This window comes from Triturus cristatus, chromosome 3_1 (genome assembly GCF_964204655.1).
Source record: "Triturus cristatus chromosome 3_1, aTriCri1.1, whole genome shotgun sequence".
Classification (NCBI taxonomy): Eukaryota; Metazoa; Chordata; class Amphibia; order Caudata; family Salamandridae; genus Triturus; species Triturus cristatus.
The window spans coordinates 31,473,901-31,490,012 of NC_140583.1; the positions used below are offsets into that span (position 1 = coordinate 31,473,901).

General features: G+C 46.0%; 1 protein-coding gene across 1 annotated transcript; it reads left to right on the forward strand.

The window, feature by feature from the left end:
- Positions 1–429: 429 nt before the first annotated feature.
- Positions 430–12,847, forward strand: LOC146859643 (uncharacterized). The gene is made up of 5 exons (XM_085646275.1): positions 430–522; positions 6,097–6,179; positions 9,764–9,856; positions 11,363–11,488; positions 12,516–12,847. The coding sequence occupies exons 1-5, from the start codon at positions 449–451 to the stop codon at positions 12,776–12,778; spliced, it is 639 nt and encodes a 212-aa protein (XP_085502401.1). The 5' UTR covers positions 430–448; the 3' UTR covers positions 12,779–12,847.
- The last annotated feature ends 3,265 nt before the right edge of the window (positions 12,848–16,112 follow it).

The window sequence follows — 16,112 nt, forward strand, 5'->3', positions numbered from 1 at the left end:
TTATCCTCCTCAGCATGCATGCATTTGCTTTCTCTCACTTCATACTTTGATTTCTTTGATAATGGATCATGGTCGTCTTACAAGATTGTGTTTTACTTTTGTTGTGTCCATGCATATTGTCTGTTTTTCTTTCTCAAACCTTTCCCAAAACCCCACTTCCCATCCAATCATCAATCCCTAACCCTCTTCCCCCGGGCTGTGTGATTTATATTGAGGTGTGATGTGATGACTATGTACACCAATTGATCACACGCTTGCTGGGGCAGATGTGGTGAAAGCAACACTAATTGAATTTCAACGAAGGCAGGGCAAGGATCTTCTTCTGCTTGACCACCCATGCTGTAGTTTACTTTGTGTTCTGTTCTACTACTCCTCCCAGAGTCTCAGTCAAGTGACTTTCTCCTTTTTTCAAACGCTATTGCCAGTGTCTACTACTACCACCACAATAATGGCATCTACTCCGTCAATTTGGGAAACCAACCATGCAGCCATCAGTGTGCCGAACTTCATCATCAATCACAGGTAAGATAAGTTTGGTGGGAGGTATGGACTAGGAGGAGAGACTGACAGTACTATTATGACAATTAAAAATAACTCAGTGAGGGGTACTGCATCTATCGGTTTGTGTGTTACAAAATCGGCAGATCTTTTAAATCAAACACTGGCTGTGGGCATGCAGCAACACGGAAACAAAGTAAACAACCATGTAACTTACATTGAATTCGGAAAACTGTAACCCACCACAAAACATTAACATCGTATAAATAAATAGTAAGTATATTTTTAATGTCCCCTAACAAAAATAAACTATCACGCTCTGACCTAACCCACCCCCCTCCCTAACCCCAACGAAACGAAACGAAAGTCCAAAGTCCCAATGTCCGTAGAAATCCCCAACGCCCACAAACCCACCCACCAACAAAAGGAATTAAAAAAGGGGCAAACGACGAGGTCCTCTATTGTCGGCGGGCCTTAAGGTGTTTGTCCACCAGGATCTTACCCGCTCCTCCATGTTCTCCTCCAAGCGGGCCATCCGGCGGAGCAGCTGGCGGCGAAATGCCCTACAGTTACATCCAGGGTGGGGGGCAGCAGTGCTGGAAATAGAGGCGCGGCGGCGGGCGGATGCCGGACCACGGCGCCGTGAAAGTGGAGGCCGGGCCTGACTGGGGCCCGAGGCATTGGAGGAGGCTGCAGCTGCAGCCGCCTCCTCCTCCTCCTCCTCCTCCTGAGCCACCAGCCGGCAATAATGCTCGCAGATGGCCTCCAGTTTCCGGCGCCGGGCCCTAGCGGCCAACTCCTTCCTTGATGGTTTAGTGGAAGGAGTATCATCTATATCAAGAAAGAAAAAGAACATGTTGGAGCCAATACTCTTAGCAAAACAGGAACACTAAAATCATTTAACACATAGTGTCACAGTATCACTAGCAAGCACAGTTCATAACATTTGTGATTTGGTGGTGGGGTAAGTATCTCTAATCCTACTTCCTTGGACTCTAACATTTGTGACAGTTTCAGACATTATTTATAAATATAATCGTACTATGTATGTACTCCGGTACACCAGTCGTGCTGTTCTTATCTGTAGTTTAGCCCAATTACATAACCTTGTTGTAGGCGGCATGCCAGGTCCATCAGCTAAGCTTGCACCCAAGAGAAACAGATACGAGCCACATGATGCAGACTCACGTTAGTTTTATTTACTACTACTGTCTGCAGGTGGGGAAGCTCATCTTTTTGTCTGACGCCTTACGGCCGTTGGCACTGGTCATACTCTGTTACATGAGGGCAAATGGCATGCACAATTTCACTTACACCCTGCCATGGGTACTACAAAAAGGCTGATTATTTATCGGATCCAACGATCATTGCTTATATTCATATTATAGATACTGCTAGTGCTAATACGATATACGACATCAGGTCGGTAGCGGTCGGTGGTGGGAGTGCTGCCGGTCGGTGACGTGGGAACGTGCAGGGTGAGGATAGTAAACGATGGATTAAGGACATTCACAGGTAATTAAAGAATACATTAAAAACAAAACATTGCTGCACACAGTAGCACACACTGCATCGCATTCGGCGGTGCAGTGCGCACCTTGAAAATAATTTTATTTATTTTTATGTTGATTACCTGTATTTGGCCGTAATACACAGTTTACTCGCCAGTGCCACCCACCTGTCCCCTCCCCATGTCACCGCCCGCCAACAATCCCACCACCAACCGCTACTGCAGAGGGTACTTTGCTTTCATTGATTGTGTAACCAATATCCATAAACAACAGATAGGCCTCCCTTTGCAGGCTGGCTGCCCCAATCGAAAATACATTAATAATAATAGGTAGGGAGTGGTCCCCAGAGTGGGAGGAAGGGGTTTCCGCTTGATAATATATGACGTGCTTGCAAACTACTGCAAGTGTACTGTATGCTCATAATACTACCTTGATTCCCCTAGGCTTTGCTACTGTCGCGCAGTTTCTTTTACATTTTCTTCAAAGTAAGAATCTCCAGTGACACTTTCCACCTATACTGTCTCTTGGTGATAGTACATCCAGGTATACATCCATTAAAGTAAACGTCTATCCTTTTGTATATATCTCTTAACAAACCTTAGTTGGTTTCACCAACAAACACCCATGCTTCTGCTCCTTCCTTCCTTGCCTTGGCTTTGAGTTTGAACCAAAAACACCGCTGATTCTTGCTATCTAGTACTATCCACCCATACTGTGTCGCCCACCCAGGCAGGCATTCTTTCACCTTCCACCCATCCTTCAACAACCCATGCATCTGATCTTATTACCATCAGCCACCTATGCATGCTTCCAACAACATATCCTTCTCTGCCAGTCAGTCATATTGTTTATCTCGCCCGTCCTTCCACCCTTAGTGCTTTCCCTCTTTGTTCAACACATCCATCAAGGTCATCTTATCTGAGTTTGTCTTCTCCATAAAACATTCACAGCTGATTTTGGAGTCAAATAGAAGAGGCCATTGGTTACTCTACTCACGCTGGTAATGCTACGTAAAGGGTGTCTTCTTCAACCGTTGTATAATAAGTCGCACAGTACAGTGAAATAGTGAACACAGTTCCATCTGGCTGTAATGTCAAGAAGTAATGAATATTTGGGCGATGCTGGCGAAGTTTGGATTCGGCCCGGGCTTCATCAGTTGGGTCAAATTGTTGTATTCGGGCCCATTGGCGCAGGTGGTGGTGAATGGAAGAGTTTCGGCCCCATTCGAGCTGGGCCGGGGCACGCGACAGGGCTGCCCCTTGTCGCCGCTCCTGTTCGCGCTGGCCTTGGAGCCCCTGGCGGAGTGGCTGCGGTGGCACCCCTCCATCCGTGGACTCCGTTGGACCCCCGAATATGAGGACCGTGTGTCCCTATACGCTGACGACATCCTTTTGTACCTAGCCTCCCCACGTAAGTCACTCATAGTCCTGGTTGATGTTTTACGTTCATTCGGCCGGAACTCAGGCCTTGTCATCAACTGGGCTAAATCATGCGTGTATGTGCTCTCTGGGGAGGCTCCTGTCCTTCCGCGGGGTTGTCCGATTCAGATTGCCTCTCAGGGGTTCCGATACCTGGGTGTCTACATTACTCTGGACCCAGAGGCTCGCTACGAGCGGAACCTGCTTCCCCCTCTCCAGCGCTTGAAGGAGGACGTCGTGCGCTGGCGGCGCCTGCCGCTTTCGCCGCTCGGCCGAGCGGCGTTGTTTAAGATGATGTCGTTGCCACGTTTCTTATACGCTCTCCAGAACACTATGGACCCGGTCCCAGCGCGCTACTTCCGTGAGGTGGAGAGTTTACAGCGCCGCCTGTTCTGGGACGGGAGGCCGCGCATTGCCCTGGCGAAGTTGACGCTCCCATGGTATGACGGGGGGATTGCCCTCCCGGACATTAAACGGTATTACTGGGCCTCCCAGCTAGCTGCAATTAACCATGGCCTCTATGGGCCCGCCTTGAACCCGGCGTTTGAGATGGACAAGATGCTACTGCCCGGTGGCGACTACAATCGAGCGCTCTACTCTGGCGCGCCCGACGCTCGCTTGACGGGACCTACGCGTGTCATGGTCAGAGTATGGCATGCGGCTAATGCAGCTATGGGGTGGAAGGACCGTTTGACCCGGGCGTCACCGCTGTATGCGTCTGAGAAGTTGGGCTCTCTCTGGACCTCGAAGGGCTTCGCGAAATGGGACATGATAGGCATCAGCAAAGTGGGGGATCTCTGGTCGAGGGGAGGATTTAAAACATTCGAGATGCTGCAGACGGAGTTTCAGTTGCAGGGTAGTGAATACTTTCGATACCTGCAGATCCGTCATGCACTGGGCTCCGTCTTCCCAGACGTCGCCTCCATCCCGGAGTCTTCCCCCCTGGAGGATAGAGTGCTAGATGGCCACGTCCCAGATAGTACGATCTCCCTTATTTATAAAAAATTGATTAATGATCGATCGGGCTTGCTGATTGGCCTTCGCGAGGCTTGGGTTGCCGACGGTCTGGAATTGGACGATGAGGACTGGATCTCCGCGGTGGCCTCTCCGAAGGAGGTGGCTATACCGGCTCGCCTTCGTTTCGTCCAGCTCAAAATACTCCACCGGGTCTACATGACGGGGCCAAGGCTTCAGCGCATGGGCTACACTGTGGATGGTTTGTGTAAGCGTGGTTGTGGTGCCGTGGCGACCTTCCTGCATATTTTATGGGAGTGCCCGAAGGTGGAGCGACTCTGGCGCGGTGTGCATGAGGTCCTGCGAGTGGTTACGCGTGTTGCGCTGCTGCCGGAAGCGAGGAGATGCCTGTTGAATGTGTGGGAACCAACTGACTACTCGGCTCCGCAAACGTGGTGGGTGACTCTGGGATATATGATTGCTAAGCGTGACATTGCGCAACTGTGGGGATCCCAGAACCCCCCGACGGTGTCGGCCTGGAAAGAGCACATGGACTGGTGCATGTTTCGAGAAAAGGTGGTGTATGTGGCGAGGGGTAGGCCTGCGACATGGGTGAAAGTGTGGGGCCCCTGGAACGCCTACCGTGGGAGTATTTGCGCGCCACCATTGCAGCCTGCTGCCTCACCAGCCCCGTCCCCTTAGCTGACCCCTTCCCCTAGCCCCGGGCACAGGGTTCCCCCAGTCCTCGCTCTGTTTCCCTTCCCCTCTTTGGACTCCTCAAATAGTTGGGGTTCCCCATTGGGGAGCACGTGCTGCTATTTTCGACTGCAGGGTAGCCTTGTGGGTGTTGTTTGTTGTTTGTATAAAATGAAACCGCACTGTGACGTATTATGGCTGTGGCCCATGATGTTGATGACTCCTGCTTATGCTCCCTTGGAATGCCAAGGGTTTTATGAACGTATGCCATATGTTTCTGCCATTTCTAGCGGCCGGCCGGAAGGTTGTGGGCCCATAATTGTATATTCTTGAGATTTGTAATAAACGGTTTCAAAAAAAAAAAAAAAAAAAAAAAAAAAAAGAAGTAATGAATATAACTTACCGCCGCCGGCCACAGCTGCTGGATCCCCCCTGGGCCCTGTGTCTCCTGCAGGTGCCGCCAGTTCGCCTTCCCCCTCCGGAATGGCCACATCGCTGGCCCCGACGGCACTGGTGGATGGTAGTGTGCCTAGAAAAAAGCATCACAAATTTTTTAGATGCCTGTAAACCTCCCCCTATTTTAAGTGTTCACTTGGAACATTGAAAAAAAAGTTAATGCGATGCAACATACATCAGCACTAGACAGTAAGTACAGTCAGTAGACAGACACTAGTAGGATATGGTTCCACTTCCTAGGGTCATGTAGTCCTACTCTACTCTTTTGAAAGTTAGCCTGAGCCATGAGTAACCCTTTTAGATTCATCATGTTGACTACTACTCTTTTGGTGCATATTATACCTGCCAGCTTATTGACATGTGCAGTAGATGCCTTTAAGGCCGCTTGACTGTTGCGTACAAGTGAAGAGGTCGAAAAAAAAACAACTTATTGACTTTGTTTAGTTTATATTGCTTAGCCATCACACATACATGTTACACTTTTTGGCATGCCTGCAAAATGCTAGCATTCACCAGTATACTATCTAACGGCTAACTCGCAGCGTTTTTCTCATATATCATAGGCGGAAGATTCCCTTCTACAAACCAGCGATTTACAGAGCATATTGGATGCAAGATGATGTAACCAGTATTTCTACGTTCTACGGTGAGGGGTCTTCCAGAATTCAAAAGATCTTGGCTCTTGTTCTTGTTGTCAATCATGCACTTGTAAATGTTTACTGTTTTAATGTTAGGCTTTTTGCTGGCTTATTGACTATGGCTGTAGTAAATTAAATTTCATATTAACGATGTACAGAGTTTGATACTTGTTTCAAATAAACCTTTTGAACTTACACATAGACTCTGTGGTATTTGGTGTGGTGGAGTGGACTTACACAAGTGTGTGAGCAAAATGGTGTTTGTTATTATGTTCTGGGTTGTCTCTGTCTCAGTCATCATCAACATTGTGTATCGTCTTCGTGGGGGGGGTCGGGAGTGAGACCCTAATGTGAGACACTATAGCTAGTCGGTCAGGGGATCCTGGGTTCTTTGGACTGAGGTGTGATCAGTAAGATCCAACCTCCCATCAGCACCATCCTATTTTGTTGTGCATAGTTCTGTATGTGGCTCTGCAGAATCCTAGACAATAGTAGTATCATGTACTATCCAATCAAAAATACTAGTCAAATATCTGGTTGGGCATTTTGTTTGTGGTAATTGTCAAAGCCTCAACATTGAGAAGACTTGAAGAGGACAACCCAAAGGACAGGACCCAGTGGCTAGAGCTATTGCTCAATCAGAGTTTTATTGTTGCAAAGAAAACCTTCTATTAAAGAGTGGGCAACTGTGCAAGCTTCGCTACACACAGAGTAATAATAGTAATAGTAGTAGTAGTATTAGTAGTACAGAGAGTCATAGCAGAGGGAGTTAGAAGCAACTTAGAGGCAGGGATAAACAGAATTAGTAAACAGATAGTCAAGGTCAAAGAAGTAAACTTTTGTAAAAAAGAGATTCAGAAAGTGGAACCATAATTTAGAGTTTGGGGAAAAAAGATGCAGTAACATAACATTTAGGGAAATATAAATGTCAATCTAACCAATGGAGGACTTACTGGTGCCAGCTGCAGGAGCCTCAGTAGAGGAGCGGTCCTGGGGTTCCCCCGCCGACTCCGACCCCGTCTTCTTGCCCCTGGGTGGTGCTGATGATCATGTAAAATATAATAAAGAAAGAGACCAACATTAAGGAGTGCTGTGAGAAAAATAATAAATCATTTGGAAAAATAAGTCAAAGAACATTTTAGGAAACAACAAATGCAATAAAATTGACCTATCTAATCAGATGGATCGTCTACTTATTTATGAACACTCCAGGGTTCCATGATCATTCTGATTCCAAATACTAACAAAGCCTAGTAAGTACCACCTGACCTACACCACCTATTCCAGACGGGCCAATTGTTCACTAAGTCTGCACTTCAATTTTTTTCAGCCATCAAATGCATAGATGAGATGGAGGACACATGCATAGTTGCATACATTAGTGCATACATACAACAAATTGTGGGTTGGTTGCATAATTCTGATCTAGTTCTGCTACTGACTGACCATGCTAAGCCTACCACTCACTAAACAAAGTCCAAAAGGTTCGACGGAGGACTGGGGTAAGCAGCACTCAGTGACAGAGGATGCGTCACGCAGACCGCATAAAACAATTAGTAACTACTACTAACAAACTAAACCTAGTATCCAATATCCATCCACCACTATTTCACAGTAGGACAATGGAAGGACTAGAGTCTCTCTAGCAAATCGCATTACCTAACTTCAGTTCTGTAAAGTAAACTCTTACATAATCACCATCAGCACAAGCTAGCGCAAACTAAGTTGCAAACAAGTAAGAGTACCACCGTGCACCTGGGTCCTTAAATCAAAGAACATTTTGCTTTTTGGAACGTAATTTACCAGCAACGCTTGGCACGCAGCAGTAATCTTGTTGTTCATCTAATTTAATATACACAATCAGTTACTCACCAAGCCCGACGACCTCGACACCTAGCAGGTCCAACAGGTCCTGCTCCCGGTCTAGGATGTCGGACCACCGGTGGGCTAGCTGGTTGTGGGTGCGCCGGATCCCAGTGCACCGGAACACGGCCCGGTGCACCTTCGCCCACCGACGGTGCCGCTCCTGGGTAGCGTACCCGGAGCCGGGCCTGCCGCCTGCTGCCAAGGTCAAGGGGAGGAGGCGCTGGATGAAGAAAACAAGAGCCGCCACCTCCTCCTCCCCAAACAGTTGCCGGGTCTGCACCCCTGCAGGACGCATTCTGCCGCAAGGTAGGCGGCGCTTCTCTGCGCCTGCAGGTCCCTTGCCCTTGGGACTTGGTGTGCCCTTGGCCATGGTTCTGGGGTGGGTGGGAGGCGGAAAAGAAAAGTCCGAAGGGGAAAAAAAGTTAGGGGGAAGAAGATAGAAAGAACTTTATAAAAGTAACAAAAACACAGTAAAAGTAGAAATAAAATGCAAAATATAAACTGAGGCAAACAGAGAGATAGATAATAACTAAAAAAAGTCAGGAAAAAGGCTTTAAAGACAATGGATTGCTAAGATAAAGGGAGGATACAAAAGTAGGCCCAGAAACATGGCATAGAGTGAAAAACAAGATGGCCGCGCCCATTCGCGACCGCGTGGGTAAGTTCGCGCGATATTTCTCGCGAACATGTACTATTCATCGCGAACAAGTAAAATGCGCTCCCGAACACGTCAATGCACATCGCGAACACGCTATCCGCGACCCGGAACAGGAAATAAGGCATCGCGAGCGGGCGGGACTATAGAAAAACAAGATGGCCGCGCCCATTGGTGACCGCATGGGTAAGATCGCGAGATATATCCCCCGAGCATGCAAACAGCTCCCAGAACATGCTTACCGCCCTCGCGAACAAGAAAAAGCCATCGCGAACAGGTTGCCACAAGCAACTACGCAAGCTCGCGAAGCTTCGCGAAGCTTCGCGAAGGTCGCGTAGTGCAATGACATCTTCGCGAAGCTTCGCGAAGCGCGACTACGCGAACTACGCCCAGGGATATTTTAGAGAAATTAAGTTACGTAATGCTACAGTGACTCTAGTCCACTCCTTACTTTGTCCTGTCACTAATAGATAGGGGCGGATTGATACTTAGGTTTAGGTACTTTGTATGAGCTTCTAATTTGTTAGTGGTATGCGTGATGCCCCCTCACTCAGTTACGTGACGTGCTGGTAGTACGGCTGTCTTTATTAGAACCTTTTCTAGTTTGTTCAATGAGTGGTGGTAGGCTTAGCAGTTACTTAGCACTAGCAGATCAGCATCAATCAATCAAACCCAAATTTGGTGTATACAAAACATGTAGTCATGTTCATGTGTCCTCCATGATTTGACCATATGCATTGTTGAGGAATACAGTGGAAATGCATATTTAATGTACAATTGGCATGCCTGGAATAGGTGGGCTAGGTTGGGTGGTACGTTGTACTTAGGCTTAGTTGTAACTTGGTATTCTGGAATCAGAATGGAAGACTGGATTACTGTTGATAAATAGTAACTTAAGTAGTCGAACTGCGAATCCCCCGATATTACTTGTTGACCAGATGAGATTGGTCAATTTAGTTATTGCAATTGTTGTTTACATAAGTGTTTTTTGACCGTTGTTGAAAAATATTGTATTTGTTTGACACCATCCATCAATGTTTGTCTCTTTCTTATATCTTTCCTGTTTATCAGCACCCAGGGGCAGACCGACAGGGACTGGGAAGTCGGCGGGACACACAGAACACCACCAGGAGGACACCGCTGAGGGCTCCTCTGCTGGCCCCAGTAAGTCTTCTTGTTTTTAATAATATTTCTTATTCCATAACTTGTACTGCCCCATATTTTTCCCGAACTATTGTTTGTTTCCAAATGCTATTTTTTTACCACCAATTATCCTTCGATCTGTACGGTTTAAAAAATCTTATCCCTGCCTCCGCTATGATGACTCTGAGTACTACTACTACTACATACTATCAGTCTGTCTGTACTGTAGTAGCTAGTCTTGCACAGTTGGCCAGTGCCACTCTTTGTGAAAGGTTGTAATATAAAACTCATATTCACCAGTAGCTCGAGCCATTGTGTCCAATCCGTTGGGTCGTTGTCTTGTACTACTTTTACTCTTATAGATATTGAGGCTTTGAAAATTCACAGCAACAGCCCTACCAGATTTATTACTATTTTGATATGATACCCTATAGGATATACTACTGTTCTAGGGATCTTGCAGATACACAGACATTTGCACCAGAAAATAGGATGTTGGTGATGGTAGGTTGGACCTTCCTTGCACACCTCAATCAGAAATTCCGCACCCACCACAATTCCACTGCTTGATTATAGTACTGTCTTGTCATAACTATTAAGTCTCGGAACCCTCCCCCCAAGATACCCAACAAGTAGACAACCCAGAACATAACACACCCAACCTCTCAGACATGGAAGCAATTCACATGCACACCCTTACTTTAATTTGCTCACTCGTGTAAGTTAGTCCACACCAAATACCACCAAGTCTATGTAAGTTCAAAATGTTTATTTCAATTTGAGAAGGTCTGTACACTGTTTTCTTATAAATGCAGCACCAACCGGAAAATAAATAACATTAAAACAATATACATTGTTACACTTATACAGTTGGGAATTAAATCATGTTAACTGAACATTGGTGGAAGGCAGCACCACCATCCCATAGCAATTTAGTTGATATAAATTCATAAATGAAGATGTGAGTGAAGGGACCCCTCACCTTAGAAGAACCTAGTACTGGTAGTTGTTGCATCATTCAGAAGCTCTGGTTCGTAGAAGGGAATCTCGCGTCTGTAATGCGAAAAATGAAATGGTGTGCGTTAGTATATTGCAACCTGCAAGCATTTCTCAGCCGTGCCAAAAAGTGTAGCATTTATGGATAAGCAATATGGACTAACAGTAACAGTAGTACACCAGTACTTCCTAAAAAAGTGGCTTGTTAATGTTTGTTGACCGCTTGTACGCAGCGCGTAGACTAGACAGTAGCAGTGTGAGGCAGGTCATGTGGGCTCAAAGGTGTCTTAAGCTGCAAGGTAAAGGTAACGTCACATGTGCAAAAATAAAAGACACAAAGGTAAAATGGTAGCATGGCTAGGGCTAATTAAGCAAAGGCTACAATGATCATATATAACTATTAGTGTCTACTCTACTACTACCTGATTTGTACTAGTGATGTATGTTAGTATTAACTCATTTTTCAACCTTGCTACTGATCAATAGGGGGGAGGTGTATATGACGCCTAATAAATGTGTAATGTTTTCTAGGCGCACTACCGACCACCGTTGCCGGGGCCAGCGAACAAGGCGACGCGGAGGGCGAGGATGCGGCAGTTGCTGCCGATACCGACGATGGAGCGGTAGGGGGAGTGGCAGCACCAGTGGCAGGCGGTGGTAAGTTAGATTCATAATCCTTAACTATTGTTGATCTTGACAGTACACTCACTGCAAGGGTGTACTGTATGTATATGTATACTGTACAGTTGTGACTTAGGGCCCCATTAGGATGGTGGGCGTATTGCCCCCGCCGCGGGCCACATTAGGATGGTGGGCGTATTGCCCCCGCCGGGCCGGCAGGAATTCACTGCCGACACCGCAGGGGCAAACTTCCCGCCATCCCTGTAGAAAATATTCAGACCCCCCACATGTCGACCAGGCGGAAAAGGGTTCAATATGGAGGTGGTGTCTCTCTGAACTCACCGCCAGCCATATAATCTGCATTTTGGAATGCCTTTGCGTGGCGACATTGCCGTCCGGCACAGAAAGGCATGCAGACATTGCAGAGTATGCTTGGGGGCCCCCATGGAGGGTACCTACCAATGCTATGGTACCCCCCCGCCTTTCAAAGCAAAACGTGACAGGCTCCGTGCGGGGCCCGTCATGTTGTGCTTGAAAAAGCAGCACAACATTTTAGCATTGCTTTCAGCAAAGCCATCAGAATGTAAAAAAAAAAACAGGATGCGCCCGCCACTGTGCCGGGCGCATCATCCTAGTTAATTGTCCCCACGGGACCCCCACCCTTTTTAGCATGAGGATGGCGGGCGGACAAAGTCCGCCCGCTATCCGATGTCGTAAGTAAGTATGAGTTGTTGGGGACGTTTGAAGAGTGAACTAGAAGACTAGAATTCCCTTTAATTGGCATAGGAGCCGGAGTATTGAGTAACCAATGGCCTCATCTATCTGATTTCAACTCCGCTTTGAAAGTTTTATGGAGAAGAGCACCTGGTGCACTGTTCAACTAAAAAGTGAAAGACGGGTGGAAGGAAGAAGGACGGGCGACATTTAAAATGTTATGTACTACTGTGCTTTATTGTGCTACTCTACCATGCCACTATGTGTCTAAATAATTAATTACCTTGTCCTACTGTTTTTCCAAGAGTATATTTTACAATTTTCTTGTTTTTTTCTTTTTGATACACAGCAACTTCGAAACAAAATCGGAAGGAGTTGGCCGCCAAGCCACGGCGCCGGAAGCTGGAGGCAATCCAGCGAGAATACCGGCGGCTGGTGGTCTTAGCCGAGGAGGAGGAGGAGACTGCGGCTGCAATTGTTGAAGCCTCCGCCCTTGGCCTGGGCCCCAGCAACCGCCCTCCAGCGGTATGGCGCCACCGTCTGGCGGCGGCCCGCCGCCACCGTTCCATCTCCGGTGCCCCCCCACTGTGGCTGCAACTGCCGCACCCTTAGACGCCGCGTCGCCCGTTTAGAGGGCGAGATGCGCCACATGCGTGTCCTCCTGGAGTCCCGCCCCACCACTTAGTCGCTGTCATCCTGTTCTGCCCCTTTTTTAATTCTTGTTTGGGTGGGTGGGTGGGAACTTGTTTGGGCGTTACGGACTTCTATTGATATTGGTTGGGGTTAGGGAGGGGGGTGGGTCAACTTTTGTGGGTTTAGTTCATTTGTTAGGGTAAATTAAATATATTTTTCTATGTTACATGCAATGTTGTTAATGTTTTGTAGGTGGGGTAACTGTTTTACATCACACTGTTTCCTTGCTGGTGCATGGCTGCCCATAGCCTGTGTTTGATTTCAATAATTGGCTGACTGTATAAGACACAGATAGATGCGACACACCTCACTCATTGACTGGTCCTTCTAGTACTTTCAGTCTGTCCTCTAGTCTATGCATTCTTTGTACTGGTGTGTGAAAATGAAATCATTGACAACATGTCCATTATTAATTCTGCCTCCCCCAAACTTGTCTCCTACCGGTGCTTGATGTTTATGTCCAACTGTGGCACAGCACTGGCTGCATGGTGAAGATGGTTTCCTTTTTCATACATGCCATGATTGGGGTGGTGGTGGTGGTAGCAGCATAGTAGTAGTAGTAGACACTGGCAGGGCGGCAGCATTTGCAAAAAAAGCGAAGGAGACAGTCAATCGCCTTTGAGAGACTGTTAGGAGTAGTTGAATGAAGTACAGTACAGAACTTACCGAGCAACAATAATACGCTCAAATATTTGACATAAAAACAGAATGGTGGTTAGGAGGATAGCCTACTAGACAGAGTTACAAACTATAGTTGTGTCGAGTCACTTGACTAGGCCTACAGCCTAACAGTTAGTGCTGTATATGAGGAATGACAAGAAACAAATCCAATCAATGCCGGCAATTCATGCTGAGGTATATGTTCCTTTGTTAAAAAAAATAACCTCTGAAATATCCTACTCATGGGTGGCCAAGCCGAAGAAGATCATCGCTCTGCCTTGAAATTGAAGTAGTGTTGCTTTCACCACATCCGCCCCAGCAAGTGTGTGATTAAGTATTGGTGTACATTTAATTTAGTTACACCTCGACAATAAGTCACACAGCCCGGGGGAAGAGGGTTAGGGTTTGTTGAATGGATGGGAAGGGGTTTTTTGGGAAAGGTTTGACATAGAAAAACAGTATGCATACATAGACAAACAAACGACAATCATTGAAGACTACCATATCCATATGTTAAGGGAGAAAAAGGCAATGCATGATGATGAGAGACCCGTATTACATACACTTCTAGTTCTTGTTCTGTTGTGCCGGCCTTAATACTTTAACAGATAGCAAATAGAAATTTTAAATATTGGTAGGGAAGAATCGTAAACACAGAGCAAACCTAATGATGATTGATAATAACAACTCCAAGAACACACTCTTGTAAAGATTGTATACAAGATATTAATCAAATATTTAAAAGAAGATAAAAGTGGATACTGTTACGGTCTTATCCTGGTCAAAAATGTGGACTGGATTTTTGCATCTCGGCATTCCTCTTGCTCCTCTCGTCCATCAATCTTGGGTGTGTCGCCTCGCCACTCGCCACTGCCCGGCTGGAAAAAAAAAGGTGATTGATTGGTAAGGTAATTAATATGCATTGTAATGTTTTACAAAGTTTCGGGCAAGGCCTGGCCTGTAATTGTAGATTGAAAACCAAAGGGGATATTGAGAAAGAAAGTTAAAACAAATGCACAAGTGATGGTGTAGTGCAACAAGAACACTTTCCGAGGTGGCATCCATGCATCATCTCTACTCTAGTCTGTTTCCAGCATTGACCTTCAACAGTAACAGGAGAGGGCAGGCCCACAGTGCTTAGCATTTAGCACATCCTACGTTAACAGTTAAAATTCTTTTTTTTTCTCTCAAAGAGTTGGACAAACGCAAAGCACATTATCCATTCCAAAAATAGCATTTTACAGTTTAAGTTAGTAAAATCAATGCACTGCAGTCATCCCACCGCTACACTCTATTCAACTTCTACACAGACATTTGGGTCTGCTGTGGTTGTTGTTGTTGACGTGTTTACCTTTTGGCTTTTCCGTTTTCTGCCACTCATGAAACGTCCTCCTGAGTCCTGACTTAATCATCATCATCTCTGATACTTTTACTGACTGACTGTGAAGATCGGCCTGCAGTATAAGTAAAATTTTTATGACACAACAAGAGTAGAAATATAAATATTACTGACTTGAGTCATTCTTTATTGTGTACAGAAAGATAGATTACTAGTACACTTTGACATCACTTTGTGCACAACAAACAAACAACGCAAACACAAAGACCAATAGCTTAGAGTCAGGTGTCCAATGCATGCCATTAATTGTCATCATTACCTGTTCCTTCTCATCTTAAGTTAACGGTCCGTCTATTTCGCCATCATCATGATGGACGGTGCTGTTGTGTCAATCATACTCATTGCGCAGATTGAGTGAGTCCCCTTCCTGTATTGAATTAAAAGCAATGGGTCACCAAGCTGCAGGAGAAGTACAAATTTCTTATTTGCAAGAAGGGGGAAATTAGTGTGTTCTGTAGACAGTTGATTAGTGGCAGTGCACAATTACATAAATTCATGCACAACAAACACAACAATATCTAAATCATTCAGTCTGCGACTCTGCGTCCAATGCATGGCATCAATCATTACCTGTTCCATCTTATTTTCAGTTAATGGCCAGTCTCTCTCGGCTCTGAAAGGAGGATAGCTATAGTAGTCATCTGATTCATGGTCCACTTCTTTTGGAAGGACTAGGAAAGTTTGAATTTGTTGTTACCATCATCCAATCATCATTCATGAGGGAAATGGAATTGTGCAGGAGATTCAGTATGATGGAGCGGAGGAGCTGGATTCGGAGGACTGTACTGTCAAATAGCAGACACCTGAAACTTGTATATTAAATTAGAAGAGTAGAAGACGGTGGTAATGGATTTGTTGTGATTCACAAGTTTATAACCGGAACAACAGACACATAAACAAAGGGGGAAAAAAGGGAGGAAGACAGTCAGTGCGAGCCTAATTGTCAGGGAAGTATAGCTCGTCCTCAAACTCTGGGGGTTCAGCCAGTAGTAGGTAATCATCTGACACAATACTTCCGTGACCTGAGCCGCTGTCCTCATCTTCCTCCGTTGATTCATGTATTGTGTAATTCGGTGGTATAAAGTGCTGATTCATTTTGATCATTGTTAACCTCTCCACGTTTTTGGGAGATAGACTGGTCCTTCTCAATGTTACAATTGAACCAGCAGCACTGAAAACATGTTCAGAAGAGAC

Bases quoted from the DNA above. Each gene is read 5' to 3' on its own strand.
- LOC146859643 (XM_085646275.1), top strand. From the start codon at position 449: ATGGCATCTACTCCGTCAATTTGGGAAACCAACCATGCAGCCATCAGT. The intron at 6,180-9,763 runs GTGAGGGGTCTT...CCTGTTTATCAG, and splicing joins CAGTATTTCTACGTTCTACG to CACCCAGGGGCAGACCGACA. The intron at 11,489-12,515 runs GTAAGTTAGATT...TTTGATACACAG, and splicing joins AGCACCAGTGGCAGGCGGTG to CAACTTCGAAACAAAATCGG.